We start from the raw sequence: 18,577 nt of genomic DNA, 5'->3' as shown, positions 1-18,577 counted from the left end.
AAACCCATTCAGCTTGTATGCATAGGGTTGGGGACATGTGCCCTGTTTTTGTGGCTTTAACTTCCCCCTCACTTCACCCCACTCATTTAGAAGTTTAATAGGGTAGATGCTGAAAGGCGTTTCCCTTCCGAGTGAGTCTGGAACTCGAGGTCGCACCTCAGGATAGAAGGATGGCCAATTAGGATTGACATAAAAAAAAATTTCTTCATTCAGAGTTGTGAATCTTTAGTCACTGACTGTATTCAAAGCTGAGGCACTATAGAGTTTTGGGCACTATGGAAATGAAGAAATGTGGAGAAAAGGTACGAAGATGGAATAGGAGCAGAAGATCAACAAATTTGAATCATTGATAGTCATGGGTGAGGTGCCTGAAGATTGGTGGGTGGCAAATATTGTGCCTTTGTTTAAAAACAGCTGCAGGGAAAAGCCTGGGAACTACAGGTCAGTGAGCCTCACATCTGTGGTGGGTAAATTGTTGGAAGGCATTTTGAGAGACAGGATCTACAGGCATTTAGAGATGCAAGGACTGATTAGGGACAGTCAGCATGGCTTTGTGAGTGGAAAATCATGTCTCACAAATTTGATTGAGTTTTTTGAAGGGTAACGAAGAAATTAGATGAAGGCAGTGCAGTTGATGTTGTCTACATGGAATTTTAGCAAGGCCTTTGACAAGGTACTGCATGGTAGGTTGTTGCACAAGGTTAAATCTCATGGGATCCAAGGTGATGTAGCTAAATGGATACAAAATTGGCTTCTTAACAGAAGCCAGAGGGTGATTCTGATGGATTATTTTTCAAACTGGAGGCCTGTGACCAGCAATATGCCTCAGGAATCAGGGCTGGGTCCACTGTTATTTGTCATTTATATTAATGATTTGGTTGAGAATATAGGAGCATGGTTACTAAGTTTGCAGATGACACTAAGATTGGTGGCATAGTGGACAGTGAAGAAAGTTATCTTGGATTGCAATGGGACCTTGATCATTTTTTGCCGGTGGGCTGACAAATGGCAGATGGAATTTAACTTAGATAAATGTGAGGTGTGGCATTTTGGTAGATTGAACGAGGGCAGGACTTACTTATTTAATGATAGGGCGTTGGGGAGAGTTACAGAACAAAGAGATCTAGGGGTACATGTTCATAGCTCCTTGAAAGTGGAGTCACAGGTGGACAGAGTGGTGAAGAAGGCATTCAGCATGCTTGGTTTCATTGGTCAGGATGTGGATGTGCCGGCGTTGGACTGGGGTAAACACAGTAAAAAGTCTGACAACACCAGGTTTTAGTCCAACTGATTTATATGATAGTAAACGCACAAGCTTTCGAGGTTTCCCTCTTCGTCAGGTGAATGGAGAGTTCTGGCCTCAGGAGAACAGTGACCACAACACCACACAACCTTGCCACAGCAACCTCTGCAAGACATGCCGGATCATCGACATGGATACCATCATCACACGTGAGAGTACCATCCACCAGGTACACGGTAAATACTCTTGCAACTCAGCCAACATTGTCTACCTGATAACGTTGCAAGAAAGGATGTCCTGAAGCATGGTACATTGGGGAGACCATGCAGACGCTACGACAACGGATGAATGAACATCGCTCGACAATCACCAGGCAAGACTGTTCCCTTCCTGTTGGCGAACACTTCAGTGGTCACGAGCATTCAGCCTCTGACCTTCGGGTAAGCATTCTCCAAGGCGGCCTTCACGACACACGACAGCGCAGAGTCGCTGAGCAGAGACTGATAGCCAAGTTCCACACACATGAGGACGGTCTCAACAGGGATCTTGGGTTCATGTCACACTATCTGTAACCCCCGTGACTTGCCTGGGTTTGCAAAACCTCACTCACTGTGCTGTCTGGAGACAATACACATCTCTTTAACCTGTGATCAGTGCTCCTTCCACTCACATTGTCGGCCACTTTAGGACTTGAACAGCAGGTTAGGTGTAAAGATTCGCATTCTAATCAGTAATCCCTAAACTGTCTGTGCTTTATATGCTCTGTCTGAGGCCAGAACTCTCCATTTACCTGACGAAGAGGGAAACCTCGAAAGCTTGTGCGTTTACTATCAAATAAATCGGTTGGACTAAAACCTGGTGTTGTCAGACTTTTTACTTCATTGGTCAGAACATTGAATACAGCAGTTGGGATGTCTTGTTGAAGTTGTATAAGACATTGGTAAGTCCACACTTGGAATACTGTATACAATTTTTGTCACCCTATTATAGGAAGGAAATTATTAAACTAGAAAGAGTGCAGAAAAGATTTACTAGAATGCCAGCAGGACTTGATGGTTTGAGTTATAAGAAGAGGTTGGACAGACTGGGACATTTTTCTCCGGAGCGTAGAAGGCTGAGGGGTGATCTTATAGAGGTCGATAAAATAATGAGGGGCACAGATCAGCTAGATAGTCAATATCTTTTCCCATAGGTAGGGGAGTTTAAAACTAGAAGGCATAGGTGTAAGGTGAGAGTGGAGAGATACAGAAGTGTCTGAGGGGCAATATTTTCACCCAGAGGGTGGTGAGTGTCTGGAAGAAGCTGCCAAAGGTAGTAGTAGAGGTGGATACAATTTTGTTTATTAAAAAACATTTAGACAGTTACATGGGTATGATGGGTATAGAGGGATATGGGCCAAATGGTGGCAATTGGGATTAGCTTAGGGGTTTAAAAAGAAAGGGTGGCATGGACAAGTTAGGCTGAAGGGCCTGTTTCCATGCTGTAAACCTCTATGACTCTAAGTTTCTTCATATCTCATCTGCCACTGTCTTCTATTCTGTCCCATCTCCTGCACCCTCTTTCCAACTATACCATTCTGTACATTTCTACCTTGCTACTGTTCAGAAGAAGGATCATTTAGATCCAGAATATTAACTCTCTTTCTCTCTGCAGATGCTGCCAGGACTGTGGAGTTTATCCAGCATTTTCTGTTTTGATGCCATTGTGCGACTTTTCCCGATGTTTTCATAAATCAGGACCATGATTCTTCCATCTCACAACAGGCCGGGAGAATCGCATATCAGCCAATTCGTGGGATTCCCATGAGCATTCATGCCATGCTTGTGTCTCCCAGGGCTGGATTTCTGGTGGCATCAATGCCGCGCCAGAAATCGGCTGGGAGGTGGGGTCAGCATTTAGATTGTATTTTGTATACTGTTTAAATGCTATTAGCGGGCCCAGGACTGAATTCTCTGGGCCTACCAGCATCTACCATCGCGTCAGAGTGTTTCACTCTGGCTAGGATTACACTAGCTCCCTACTTTCGGGAAGCTGGCGGTCTTATCCCACTAGAGTGAAGGGGAGCAATCAGGGACTCCCAGGAGGTCAGGCGGAGGAGCCGGGGGGAGGCCCCGATGGGCATGGACACCCTGGCAGTGCCAAGGGACAAAGTGCCAATGCCCAGGGGACACCTTGGCACAGCCCCTCAGGCATTGGGCAGTGGCTAGGGGAGCGCAATTGGTGGGAATGAGGGGCGTCCTGCGATCACTTTGCCATTGGGATCGATGGGAGCAGGAGGGAAGCCAGTGATCAGGGCATGCTGGGGGATGGGGGGGAGGTTGGGGAGGGGTGGGGGTTGTGTTGTCTATCAGGAAGTGGGGGAGGTGGGGTTTCTTGCGGGGGGGGGGGGTCTACCTGCAGGGCTGTCTGCACCATAGTGGGGTGGGGGGATTGGCACTGCGGTGGGGGGCGGGGATGGGGTATGCTGAAGATTAGGGCAGTCTGGGACCGGGGTGGAGGGGGAGGCGGTGAAAATTGAGGCTGGCCTGAGAATAGTCAGGGAGGCCGTGATTGGGCTTTTGGGGGGAGGGGGGGCACCACCCAGGCTAATCAGTAATTGAGCTGACCGGCAAACAGGAGACTGACAGTGCAGAGGTCCACTGGTTTCTGCCACGGGCAGGAATAGGTCCCACCCCCTGCTGACCTCTGCATTACACAGAATGTGGGGGTTTCTAGTATGAACTTCCAGTGAAAAAAACCACAGTGAATTACTTCAGTTTTCCTGCGAATTCAACACTTGGAATTTTTTTGGGAGAATTCCGGCCCAGATGACTGAAGCTTTCACATTTATATCTGACCATTTAGCCATCTGTTTCTTGTTCCATTTCCTCAGCCACCCTATTTTAGTTCAGACAAATGTTTATGTTTGCCAATTAATCTGCCAATGAATCTGTCTGTGTCCCTACCTCAAGTGTCTGGCTCATTCTCAGCTGCGTAGGCAGTGGGCATTTTGTTGCTGCATGCTTTGGAATTGATGTTAACTCGACTATTCCATAGTTTAGATGACTCTACTAAATCTGTTTCCAAATTCAAAGGTAGAAAATGAAGCTGATTATTTTCCTGAAGTGATAATTAATGACTGGATGTCAGAGCCCCTTGCTGTGTGTTCAACTAAAAAATGGCAAACAAGATTCCTGATTCAGTCTTCAATGCAGGCTGAGTTAATGAAGCTTTGATTTCCCTATCCACAGCTCCCTCTTTTGTTCATAATGCCTAGGCCCCACCATCCACCATGCCACCTAATTTAGCATATTGCTCTCATGTAAATCACATGGATCCTGAATGAAGACAAGATTGGGGTCAGCTTTGATTTCCTCCTCCCCTGAGCCAACCCTGTCTATCTCAGAGTTGATGCTTGGGCAAGTTATAGAGCGATCTCTCGGACAATTATAGGTGAGGGGGAGAAAAGGTAAATGGAGATAAGTCTGTCATTCATGAAAATAGTCTTACAAAAGGAGGTTGTATTGTCTAGCTTTCTTTTGTGGCATAATCCTTTATTGTTTCCCTAGAGTTATTAGTAATCTGCCTGGGATTTCTGACTATTGGAATGCTCAATTCATTAATGGACTTGCGCAGTGCACTGGTAAATTCACACTTGTTCCCACTCCCAAGCAATGCACTCACCTGAGTTCCTCCGGCAAGTCTGCCTGTCAAGTGCACGCTGTGGGAGCCCAGTCAGGATCTCACGCTGATGTGAACGGATAATGTATTGGGTAGGGGAGGATAATCAGGAGCGGGGACCTGATAATTACATAGACATTTTTTTATCGGGGTTCTGGTACACCACTAGTGAGCAGTGGGGACAATTGAGTCGGGACATCCCGCCGATAGATTATGTGATTTGCGCTTCTCCTGAGACTTTGTCCTCCTGTTGCCATTCACACCCGATGTGAAGGGGAACACAAAATCTTGACCCTTAAATTAACATACATCTTTGGTTATTGCTGAGTTAACTTAATGTTACCATATTATTTAGCATTCCTGCAATAACTGATGTATATTGATCCCAGTCAACTCTGTTCTATTTATTGCTATGCAGCCATATTTCTAGGTGACTTGAGTTATAGGGTTTATGTTCTAAGCTTTGCAGTCATTGCAAACCATTGACAACATGACAAATTCATACATGGTCTTCTTCTGTCTTCATGGCCAGTTTTAAACTGACAGTTATCTTTCCTTCTATCCCTTTCTGTTTATTCAGTAATCTAACTAACATGATTCTCCTCTATCAGTCAATCATTGAAAATGAGTGTTCTCTCTCTCATAAATTATAATTTTGCCTTTTAACTGTTTCCAACCCTTCAGTTCTTTTTTTCTTTTTATGTTTCTATTTGTATTCTGTGAATCATTATGTGTTTACGTTGATTCCTAAAACGATAATTCATGAAGACACAAACTCAAGCAGAACCTGTACAGAGTCTCAAAAGAATGCCCTCATGTGGAGCAATTAGAAAAAAACATTCAAGGGATATCTCTAAAATGATTTGCAAAAAAGGAAGCAAAACCATAGTCTGTCAATCATGCTTCAACTCTGTCAACATTGTGGTCAGGATCAATGGAGTACATGAGGTACATTCAACCATGAAGGGAAATTAAAATAAGCACAGGTGGCTGGAAAATGACAGAAATCAATTGAGCTGTCAAGGGAAATCTTTTTCAAGGCAATGCATATTGAATTTGTTAGAGGACACCAGAATGGAGAGGGTCTCAAATAATTCAGCTTGCTAAGAAGTCTCAGAAATTTCAAATTGAAGCTGTGTGCAAACATCGGGATTGAATTCACAGCTTGCAGACTGGACACCCCTTATTTCCCGACACCCGATTCTCAGGGCCGGCATGAGGAGCTAGCGGGCTTGGAGAATCTTCCCGTCTCTATGGCTCGATGTTCCACTGGTCATGTGCATGGGTCTGACCAATATAAAAAATCTAAACCAGGCATGTACAGCTCTTTCTTAGAAATGCTGACCATAGAACTGAAGACCAAAGTTAGTTTTAGTTTAATTACTTGAAATTTTAATCATTTTCACAGGGGTCTTCACAGCTTCACGGTGGCCTTCACCAGTGTGCCTTGGGACAAAGGATGGGAACAATTGAACTGGATACAGTACCTTACACAATGCAGCAACATTACGCACTAACGAATAGTAATGGTCATTATACAATACCGCAAGCATTATGCACTGGCTAATAGTAATGGTCATTATACAATGCAGCAAGCATTAGGTACTGGCTAATAGTAATGGTTTTCTTTCCTAATTTATTTTAAGGTCAATGTTACCATTTTTTTCTTTTTATTAACTGGCTTCCTTCAGCACTTTCTGAAGGCGTGTGAGTGAAAACAATCACGGGTGTAGTTCCATACCACATTGGATTGTCTTTCCAAAAGGCTATGTTACAATCAGCACACCCTCCTGATGTTCTACTCTTTTGCTATACAATGCTTAACTGTATGTGTTTTTATTTCAAATATAATGCAAAATGTTTTAAAATGCAAGTACTCATTAAATTCAGTTTAAACTTCCCATTTCACGACAGTGCCCTTTAGTGTATCAGTAAAACTTTAGATTGGGCATTCAATCACTTGAATCATTTATTAGGAACATGAGGAAACTATGGTACCATGCGTTTTGTGATACACTGACATCATTTTCCAGCAAGTGTAGTTAATTATAATAGCGTCAAGTACAGGCATGCAAATGACCTGACTGCTGCAAGATACAGAAGGAGCAGAAACAACACACGCAGAAAATAAATTTTACTAGCTTTAAAAAAAACTAAGAATTGTCTTGAAGTCCAACAAATTGTTGCAGAGTTGACAACTTGCAGCCTTAAACAAAAGACTCCAAACGTGTGGGAATGTCAAAGGCCAAGACAGCCAACAGAGTTCAAAATAAACTGGGCCCGAGAGAGATGTTCTCACCATAAAAATTTGATAAAGACGGTCCATGATCAATGCCCAAGTCAGAAAAGGATGGGAAAAGCACTGAGACATAACCCAACTGTAGAGACAGCTCTCAAAGCGGTAAGCATACAAAAACACACAGCCATCATTCACCTAAACCAATAGAAAAAAATTCTTCCTGACTATATTGTTGTTCAAGAAGATTGATCAAAGCAAATGCCGAGGATTGGAGTCAGTACATGAAGAGGTTCAGTTTCTATTTCATGGTGAGTGAAATTACTGATGGAAGTCAATGTAGAGTTATCCTGCTGAGTATGTGTGGAAAGAAAATGTATCATCTGTTTAGAAACTTAACTTCCCCAGATATATTGGGGTAGTAAGTTGTACAAGTTAGTGGAATTTGTGAAGTCCTGTTTTTAGCCAGATCCATCTGATATTACACAGTGCTTCAAGTTCAAAATGAGATTCTGTGCTCCAGTGGAATATATTGCTCCTTTTATGTGAACCTGAGACAGCGCACCAAGTACTGAGTTTGAGGATTTCTTGAATGATATGCTACAGGGCTGGCTGGTATGCAGAATGAATGACAATGTCATATATATGTTTGTTTGCTGAACTGGATACTGATTTCAAACATGCTGTAGAACTTTTTCTCACCATGGAGATTACTACAAATGATTCTCAGGATTTGCAGTAGGTGCAAAATGGGGCACAGCACATGTTAGGCAGAAGCTTGACACTGAGCAAAGCACAAAGGACGGTACAATAGTTTAAATAACAGCAGAGCAGGGAGCAAATCTGACCAGGCCAGCTGACACTGTGGAAGCTGATGCTGCAGACTCTCTACATCAGGTGACTACTGTTAAATCTGCACCCATTGCAATGTCAATACAAGTGAATGCCAAACAATTGCAGATAGAGGTGAACAGTAGTGCTTTAGCTATTGTTGTTGGGGAGCACACATTCAAGTACCTCAGTGAAGGGAGTACGCCATTGACACTGGAGTGTACACCCACTCAACTGAGAATCTACACTGGAGAGCTCATTCACGTTATAGGCCTTGCTGCTTTTCCAGTCTGATACAAAGAGCAGAAAACCCAGCTTCCTGTGATGGTTGTAGAGAGGGAAGGTCCAGCCTTTTGAGTTGGGATTGGCTACAAAAAATCAAACTGGGCTTATCAGAAACATTCCATTCGACATCCAATGAAATTCTGGAGCTTTTGAAGAGATATGACATTGCTTTTCAGGATGAATTTGGAAAACTGAAAGGCATGCAGGCTAAAAATACACCAATCCCCAGGCAACACCACGTTGCTCCAAGGCCGGCTTGTGCCTTACACCCTAAGAAGACAAAGTGAAATCAGAATTGTGTAGGTTGGAAAATCTGGGAATAATTCATTTTTCCTAGTTTTCTGAGTGGGCTGCACCCATCGTCCCAATTCTCGAGCAAGACCAGACAATACGTCTATGTGGTGACTACAAATTGACGGTCAACAGAGTAGCAAAGGTAGACAAATATGCAATTCCCAAAATCAGTGATGTGTACTCCAAATTAGTGGGAAGCAAATCATTCACCTGCTAGATATGCCTATCAGTAGTCATGTCAAGAGAGGATGTGACAGTCAATACTCACCCAAGACCAGTATACCCGGGTCCCTTTTGGTATTTAATCCACATGTGCCATTTTCCAGGGAACTACAGAGTCTCCTGCGGCAACTTCCCTGTGTGGCCGTGTACTTAGATGATGCTTTTGTCACAGGACTGACTGAAGCTGAACATTTAGCCAACTTCGAGGAAGTACTGAAAAGACTTATGGAAGTTGGCGTGCATTTGAAAAAAGAGGTAACCTACCTAAGCCACAGAGTGGATGGTATGGGATTGCATGCTGTTGAAGACAAGGTTCAAGCCATTAAAGATGCACCATCACCCTATGACCTGACAGAGTTTAAGTCATTCCAAGGAATGATAAATTACAACAGCGGTTTATTATTTAATTTGTCCATTGTTCATGCACCGCTCCACCTCTTACTGAGGAAGAACCACTGCTGGTCATGGTCAGAGATAAACCTGATACTGCCGTGTGGAAATGATCAGATATAGAGCAATACATTCACAGTCATAAGAACATGACTGCAGACTGAGACTACAAAACTTCACTTCACAGGCAAAGCAAAGGGAATATGGAACGGAATTTCATGGGGCAGTCAAGGCAACATCCCTGTAATTATTTAATCACTGGAGGCTGTTATGACCCAGTGAGAAAGGGAGAATTGACTCTCCCTATTCAACATCCTCAGCTATAGAGTCAGAGAGGTATACAGCAAAGAAATAGGCCCTTCAGTCCATCAAGTCTGTTCCGGTCAAAGGCAAACCACCCAACTATTCTCAACCCATTTTCCAGCACTTGGCCCAAAGTATTGTAAGCCTTGGCGTCATAAGTGCACATCTAAATATTTCTTCAGTGTTATATGGGTCTGTGCCTTCAACATCCTTTCAGGTAGAGAGTTCCAGACGCCCACCACTCTTTGGATGAAAATGTTTTTCCTTACATCCCCTCTGAACTTCCTAGCCCTTACCTTAAAATCTATGCCCCCTGGTCATTGCTGCCCCCACCAAGGGGTAAAGTTTCTTCCTGTCTGCTCTATGTCCCTCATCATTTTATACATCTTAATCAAACCCCCCCTGCCCCCTCAGTCTCCAGTTACACCAAGGTTTAAGTTGCTTTTTCACCGGGATATGCCTCTTTCAAATCAGCATAAATTGAATAATTTCAGCTGTGAGAAATAAGGAGCCAATCAAACACCATCTCCTTGAGTTAAAAAAAACAAATTTATTCATCCCAAACCTGGGAAAAAATAAGATAGTGGTATCAAATATTTGGCTCTCATACAGTAATTTAAGCCCTCCCCCAATGTATACACATCATACGCACACATGCATACACTCACACATTTGCACACTCACTCACACATTCTTACACACACAGGCACATACATACACACACATATATATAGACATATATTCTCACACACACACAAAAGTTTGATTTGATTTAATATTGTTAAGTATTAGTATACAGTGAAAAGTATTGTTTTTATTTGCAATTGTTTTAATTAATACTCCTGGTCTTTACATAATAATAAAATATTTAACATTCTATGTTTCCCCATTTAGTGGGGTGCCCTACAAGATTTAAACAGAATGTCCCTCTGCTTTTTTCTTGCACGCTATACAGACAAAGCATACTGTACAAAGGGAAGGAAAGGAGAAAGTGCAGCATAGTGTTACAGTCATAGCTAGGGTGTAGAGAAAGATCAACTTAATATGAGGTAGTTCCATTCAAAAATCTGATGGCAGCAGAGAAGAAGCTGTTCTTGAGTTGGTTGGTACATGTCCTCAGACTTTCGTATCTTTTTCCTGAAGAAGGTGGGAGAGAATGTCTGGGGTGTGTGGGGTTCTTAATTGCTGGTTGCTTTGAGAAGGCAGTGGGAAGTGTGGACAGTGTCAATGGATGGGAAGATGGTTCGAGTGATGGACTGGATTTTGTTAATGACTCTTTGTAATTTCTTATGGTCTTGGGCAGAACAGGAGCCATACCAAGCTGTGATACAACCAGAAAGAATTCTTTTTTTGGTTTCCTCTGTAAAAGGTGGTGAGAGTTGAAGTGGATATACTAAATTTCCTTAATCTTTTGCAAAAGTAGAGGCTTTGATGGACTTTCTTAATGATAGCATTGGCATAGAGGGACCAGGGCAGGTTGTTGGTGATCTGGATGCCTAAAAACATGAAGCTCCCGACCATTTCTACTTCACCCCATTGATGTAGACTGGAGCATGTCCTCCATTATGCTTCCTGAAGTCGACGACAATCTCCTTCATTTTGTTGACATTGAGGAAGTGATTATTGTTGTCTCACCAGATTCTCTTTTTCCTGTACTCAGTCTTGTCATTGTTTGAGATCCAACCCACTACAGTGGTGTCATCACTGAGTTGAAGGGGAATGTTTTCCACATACTCATAGGCGTATAAGTAGTAGGGGGTTGACGACAGAGCCTTGTGGGGCACCGGTGTTAAGGATGATTGTGGAGGAGGTGTTGTTGCATATCCTTACAGATTGTGGTCTGTGGGTTAGGAAATTCAGTATTCAGTCACAGAGGGTGGAGCTGAGGCCCAGGCCAAGGAGTTTGGAGATGAGTGTTGTAGGTCATTTGACTTGAATACCTGTACTTCAGCAAGCAGTGGATATCCCTGTTTATCTATAGTTTCCATTTGGGAAATACGCAGATTTGCTTCTTTCCTCCCACATTTTAAAAGTAATATATTTCAAAAAATGCTCTGTTTTAATTGAGAAAATGAAAGCCTAGGCCTTCAGGACACAATCATGCTTGATTCATGAGGTGATAATTAAAAGGCTGTAGGAGGATGGAAGCCTGAAGATTCCACTTGAACCTATGAGAACATGAGGGAAAGTTTTCTAATGCAGCAAGTGGTCCAGATCTGTCATTTAAAAAAAATTGTTCATGGGATGTAGGCATCACTGGCTGGGTGGGCATTTGTTACCCATCCTGAGGGCAGCTAAGAGTCAACCATTTTCTGTGGGTCAGAGTAGATAAGGATGACAGATTTCCTTCCCTAAAGGACATTAGTGAACGAGATGGGTGTTTTTTTTAAAACAACAATTGACAATGATTTCATGGTTATCATTAGATTTTTTAATTCTAGATTTTTATTGAATTCAAATGTCACCATCTGCTGTGTTGTGATTTAAACCCAGGTCCTCTAAGTGTTTCCCTGGATCTCTGGATTACTGATCAAGTGACAATAGCACTACACCACTGCCTCCCCTTGCTGCCTGATTGAAATTTTACAGGATAGTTGAGCAAGTGCTGGGCAGGGTGTCAAAATAATTGAGAGGAGGGTAAGTTCATGGAGTGTCTGCTATCTTCCTGCCACGGTGGGAAGCCAATGACCAAAAAGTGATCAACTTGGGTTCTTTGGAGAATGAGAAAGTAGAAGATGATGTGTTGAGTCTTAATTTCAATTTACAGGGAAGATGCAAGGAGGAAGAAGATTATACAAAGGAAGTGGCCATAGAAATAATGGTAAAGTGGGAAATGATTAATGACAAAAGCAAAAAGACAAAAGGAAAAGGTGGAGATATGAGCAATTTACACAAATAGGCACATACTAACAAATATACTGGGGGTGATTCTCCCAGCATGCTGTCCTGCTTTAGTACTGCAGTGGGCCAGGAGACATTAGCGTTCTTGCCGGCTTCCTGCTGGGTGTCCAGGTCTCCGCGCGTCTCCCAGCTGAAGACTTCCAGCGTCATCGGCACGGAACTGATTTCAATTTAGAAATCTTAATTTCCATGTCATTAGCAGGATTAGCAGGCCTGGGACAGAAGTCTCCAGATCCGCTCATGTCTCTCTCTTCCTGCCTGCAACCACCCACCCCCCACCCCGCCAGCCAGGAGTGGTCATTCCAGTGGGGTTTAAAACTGTTCCCCACTAATGGGAAAGTAATGAGGGAACAGAGGCCATTGAGGCCCTCCAGGAGATCAGGGGGTGCATCTTGGGCAATGCCATGTTGGAGCAAATTAGCAATGCCCAAGGACACCTTGACATTGCCCTCTGGACATTGGGAAGTGCCAAGGGGTCAGGGTCTATTGGGGGACAATTGGTGGGAGTGGAGGAACCCATTGCCATTCTTCATTCAGGATCGCAGGCAGAGGGACGAAGGACAGTGATCGGGGCTCCGGATGGGGGGAGTCGGGGAGATCGGGGCTTGCCGGTGGGGTATGGGGGAAGATACAGGGATGCTCTGGGAAGCAGCAAGGGCAGTGATAGGGGGTTGTGGGACTGGCCAGTGATTGGGTGGCCAGCAACGCAGGGCTAATGCACATATGCCGATTTCCATGCTGACAGACTGGCACATACACAGTGGCCCACTCAGCACTATACTGCCGGCCTCTTGGGAAGGAAAAGGCCTTGCCCTCTGATTTTCAGAGTGAATCCCGCTAGGACATTCTGTGATGCAGAGTGTCAGAGATTCATTCTGAAAATCACACTAAAAAAAAAATCGACAGGAGTTACTTTCTTTTTCATGCAAATTTGGGACATAGAATTTTTTCGGGAGAATCCGGCCATTGTTTCAATAAATGAACAATTACCTAGCTGTAACATTCAAACTGTATGATGTTAACATGTGAGATTACCACAGAACTCTTTATATACAAACCAAAACAAGCAGTTGACAATAATTGTTTATTTAAATAACCTCATTGGAATGTTTAAATTGTTAAATATAAAGAATTCCCCATAGCACCCACATACAGAATAAGTACAGAGCAATTACAATGTGACATTCATATTTATTCACCTATACTTGTTAAAGCTTAACACAACTTATGACTAAGATAATATTCCAGCCACATTTAGCAATATGTTCGGAATTTTCAAATATTTTAGAATCTGTGAGATTAAATTAAATAGGATTAGAAATATATTTCAAACTCTTTTCCCCTCTCCACATTTCTCTCGCAGCTACTGATTGATTCTGTGACTGCTAACTTCCTTTATGGCATCTCATCCAGCTATTTATCATCAGCCTATGTAGTGAAAGTTGGCCAACTATTTAACTGAAGGAGGAATTGGAACTATGTTTCACATTTGCACATATTTTCCAGCAGGATTTTCTCAGCAGCATGAATTATAGTTGATATTTCCCCCTCCCCAACCCAGGGAAATAAAGGCCACATGTTGGTGCCACTACAATGGCCGAGCTTAGCAAAGTCAGCGTAGACTGATGACTGCACATGGGGTAGTCCTGTCTGTATGGATCAGCAGCAGTTAGCTTTTGCCTTTACCTTATACATGGAAACACCCAGCACCATTCCAGTACAGAAAGAATACTGGGCATCAATCGTCAAACAGATTTTTACTTTAAATCCATGAGCTAGTGAGTTTTTCAGTTGGTTAGATGGATACTGACCTCTATTCTCTGGTTGTCTATCACAGTGGAGTAAAACTAAATCTTATTTCTTTTACTAACCAAAACAGAATCAACAGTCAATTTGAGAGCAAACATGAATGATCATAGACTACTTATTATATAAAACAATATAAGACAATTTATTCACCATCCTGTCAAAAGGACTGTGCTACAGTGGTTTGGCTCCACTCATAAGGAGGGTTGCATAATCAGAGAAATACCCACTGAAGAAAATGTTGAAATTTAAATGAATTTATCCTTCTTCAAGGAGTTTTTGAAATGCTTCATCATCCAGTCTGAAAAATATCCCATTATTGATTATGGAAATAATTTTAACATTAAACCTTAACCAAGGACAATTTTACCTCATAAAACGTTCCTTCACTTCCTAAGGTAACTCAGGAAATAACAATTTAAGACCATAAGACATAGGGGCAGATTTCAGCATTCGGCCCATCGAGTCTGCTCCATCATTCAATGACACTATGAGCGATCACATCAGATCAGTCATGCACTCTCTCAGCACTCCTTTCCTTCCCTATATATGATATGCTTTGTATAGTGTGTAGGAAACAATATTTTTCACTGTATACTAATACGTGTGACAATAATAAATCAAATCAGAGATAATCCGCAATTCTATTTTTTTGCCTTATCTTTATAACCTTAGATTCTCTTACTGATTAAAAAGATGTGAACATACTTAATGACCCAGTTTCCACAGTCCTCTGCAGTAAAGAATTCCACAAATTCACTCAGAGAACCTGGTGACCCCTTATTCTGAGATTATGCCCTCTGGTCCTCGATTCACCCACAAGGAGAGAAAACCTCTCAGCATCTACTTTATGCCAACTATAGGAATCTCATTGCAATTTTCACCAAGAAATGGACAAAATATACAAAGTGCAAGTTAATCCCAATATTTTTGTGTTGACTGGCTGCTCAGAAAAGTAGGCTTTGCTTTAAAAAGATTTTTGTGGAGCTGAGCTGAGCTGCTGGTCTGTTCTCCCATCTTTCCCCACCCTGCCCCTCCTCCTCCTGGACTGGAGTTCTTGTCAAGCAGACTCCATTTGCAGGCTGGTTCAGTTGTCAACTACCTCCCAACCACAATGCACTGGTGAAATGCAGGGAGTGCCTATTTGGTAACTATAGCACATCCATCAATTTAACTGGGGCACAAACCTGAAAATGGTTCAAGCTGTGGCCTTAGGTAGGTGCACCATTATCTTTTTAAAATGGGACTACATATACATTAATAAGAGAAAGTGATAGGCTTTTATTCATTCTAGTGTTGTGTATAATGTGTATATTATAAGAGTCAACACATCACTTAAAATAGTTTATATATATAAATAAGCAGAGCTGGTGTTGCCTCTATGGGTTGTTAGACAAAGTGGTTATTAAGACAAAGGTGCAGCTGCCTTGGAGTAATTCAACAATAAGCATAGTGAAAGGTAATAACTTTGCCTTAAGAAACACCAATGCAAAAGTTACCTTATAAATAGTGTAGATGGAAATTTTGGTAAAGAAACTGATGATTGTGATGGTTTTGTTTTGAACTGCAGAATCATGTATTGCTTGTTAAGCAACACTTGAGTTTTACTTGTTCTCGATGGGCGTCACTAGGTGGAATGCCAGAGCAGATTGTTCCTCTTTGTAGGAGGAAGGAAATGCTGACACTACCCCAAGCTCAACCCATTAGCATGTTTCCTGAGCACAGACAGGCAGTGACAAAGCAAAAGCGTGCAGCTCAGTCTGAAGGAAGTGATAACATATGCCTCAGGAGGGATAACAATAGGGAAAATATAGAAATAAAGAGAGATCAACATTGATAACAACTTCAATTAATTGGAAAGTTGTATGTTTGGGCCATTCTTCTGAATATCAGCCTTAAATACAATTCCTTTTTTTTTCAAAGAATTAGTTTACCAACTGGATATTTGAGCATCAAGTCAGGAAAAGACATGAACATTACTAGAGGAAAGCTTGGCTAAGGCACTTTGTGGTGCAGTGTGAAATGGAATGTTGGAAGCCAAACCATCACCACTTCTGATATTGTGGAGGAGGGAAAATGGAGAATGGTGGATATTCCATATGGATCTGCATCAGATGCTTGGGTTTGATGGGAGACCTTTATCACCTTGCTGTGTTTAACTGGAGGTGTCAGAGAACACAGAAGTCAAGCTACCCCTTCTCAGACTAGTCCATTCAACACACAAGTTGGGATCAGAGCCTGGGTCTTCCCGGATCATATACCTCAATATCAACAGAATCCAATTATCCATGAGCTAGATTTATTAGTGACTGATGTGCCAGACAAAATATTGATGAGGCATTCTCAGCTTAGTGTATCTGCAAAATGCAACACAGTGAAGATGCTGCCCTTGTAATCAAATGGGTGTGATGACAGATATTGCACTGGACCAGTTAATGGTTTCTATTATTTTCAGTTAGAAACAGAATGGAGATGGATCATCATCAGTTAGATCTTTGGGGTACAGATCTCAAATAAACAAATCTATTTAGAAGGTTAAACTTTAAATTCATTCTGTTGGCAATGTAGAATTTGAGACATCAATCAATTTTATAACATCACTGAGCTGCTGATCTCAGGCACATTAGTCTTGGAACTTGGGTACAAAGTGGATTGGGAAGAGGGAGAAGTAAATAGTCAATGGATTTTGCTCATCCACATATTGCATTGGTCAATTCAGGCAGGCATTAGCTGAGAGCCAGGTAATGCCTCCTTGCTTAGGTGGCCATGGAAACAAAGAGGTGGAAAGGATTTTAACCATCACGGTAAATTTCTGTGTTTGAGGTGCTCTATCTTTCACAGTTTGTCCATCACATCGCTACCATCACTTTCTCTTTTAACTAGGGCTTTGCCTTTTCCTCGTGTTATTTTGTTGTGCCTGGTGCAGCCAGGCTATTACAAAAGGTCCTATGTGTAATCCAATCCACTGAATGATGAGAGCCCGGTGGATGAGATTGAACTGCCATTGTGGAAATGCCAGTCTTTTCCTGTGGTATTGCTGCAGATAATCATTGCTCCTACAGCTGTTTATGCTGCTCCTCTGCGGCATGTCGCTTCCTCCTGGTCTGGAGCCCATCAAAACTAAGAGACTTTTTCAGTCTTCTGTAATCCACGTCACTGAGAGAGACAGAGCAGCGAGACGGGTTCTGTCGCCTGTACTTGATACTCTCAATGATGGCATCTTTAATCAACTGTTCAGAAAAGGAGATAAATAATTCACACTGTTAAACTCTTGGCGGAGAGTGTGCAATTAATTCGCTTTTGAAATATAACTAATCCAACCAAGCAGTCAGTTCTTTGATTGAACAGTAATGCCCCAATGTGCTCCATGCAACCTATTCCGATAGGAGAAAGACACAAAAGCTTGAGGACACGTACCAGTCGATTCAAGAACAGCTTCCTCCCTGCTTCCATCAGACTTTTGAATGAATCTACCTTATATTAAGTTGATCTTTCTCTACACCTTACTTATGACTGTAACACTACATTCTGCACCCTCTTCTTTCCATCTCTATGAACAGTATGCTTTGTCTGTACAGTGTGCAAGAAATAATACTTTTCATTGTATAACAATACATGTGACAATAATAAATCAAATCAAAGGTGAAATTGTTAAGGGCGCAGAAGAATACCACACCCTTACTGTGCAAACTGAAGGATTCTGTGTTCGAGTGTGAATAAAAGCTAACATTTAATTAACACCCATAGCACCACAAAGGTGTCTCAGATCAGGTAAATGAAAACTGGGAAGTAGAAGAGTAAGATAGAATGGACTTAAGATTGAGAAGAAAACTCTCAAGCAGTTTTTAAAAACAGGAATAAGGAGAAAAGGCCAAAATGTTTTGGAAGGGAATTCCAGAAGTGAAGTGAGGTGAACCAGGCAACGAGGAGTGACCCAGTATGTGAGACATAAGAGAAACCTGGGCGTAGGGTTCAGAGAGCTCATGAAGATGGGTTAAGGAGTACATGACCTTTATTTATTCATTCGTGGGACATGTTGCTCACTGGCCGGCATTTATTGCCCATCCCTAGTTGCCCGAAGGCAGTTGAGAGTCATCCACATTACATGGCTCTGGAGTCACATGTAGGTCAGACCAGTTCAGGATGACAGATTTCCTTCCCTCAAGGACATTAGTGAAGCAGATGGGCTTTTCTGATAATTGACAATGGTTTCATGGTCATCAGTATTTTTTATTGAATTCAAATCCCACCATCTGCCTTGGTGGGATTTGAACCAGGATCCCTAGAACATTAGTTGAGTTTCTGGATTAATAGTCTAGTGATAATACACTAGGCCATTCCCTGGCTCTTGGGAATGAGGTGGACCAAGTGGATAAAATGTCACTAGGAAAACATCTACGGAACAT

The 18,577-nt window shown here is 42.2% G+C and overlaps 1 protein-coding gene across 4 annotated transcripts in view; it reads right to left on the bottom strand.

Moving 5' to 3' along the window:
* Window positions 1–13,438: 13,438 nt before the first annotated feature.
* LOC145347814 (cytosolic phospholipase A2-like) overlaps window positions 13,439–18,577 on the bottom strand; it is a 173,788-nt gene continuing 168,649 nt past the window's right edge. For all 4 annotated transcript variants that reach the window (XM_080195701.1, XM_080195700.1, XM_080195699.1 and 1 more), the window contains one exon: window positions 13,439–17,401. In XM_080195701.1, the coding sequence (XP_080051827.1) occupies window positions 17,228–17,401 (174 nt within the window). In that variant the 3' untranslated portion in view covers window positions 13,439–17,227. The remainder of the gene's footprint in view (window positions 17,402–18,577) is intronic.

The sequence above is a fragment of the Carcharhinus amblyrhynchos genome, chromosome 9 (genome assembly GCF_965287045.1).
Source record: "Carcharhinus amblyrhynchos chromosome 9, sCarAmb.v2.hapA, whole genome shotgun sequence".
Lineage (NCBI taxonomy): Eukaryota > Metazoa > Chordata > Chondrichthyes > Carcharhiniformes > Carcharhinidae > Carcharhinus > Carcharhinus amblyrhynchos.
Note: the sequence above shows the minus strand (reverse complement) of the source record. Positions and strands in the feature narration are given on the sequence as shown.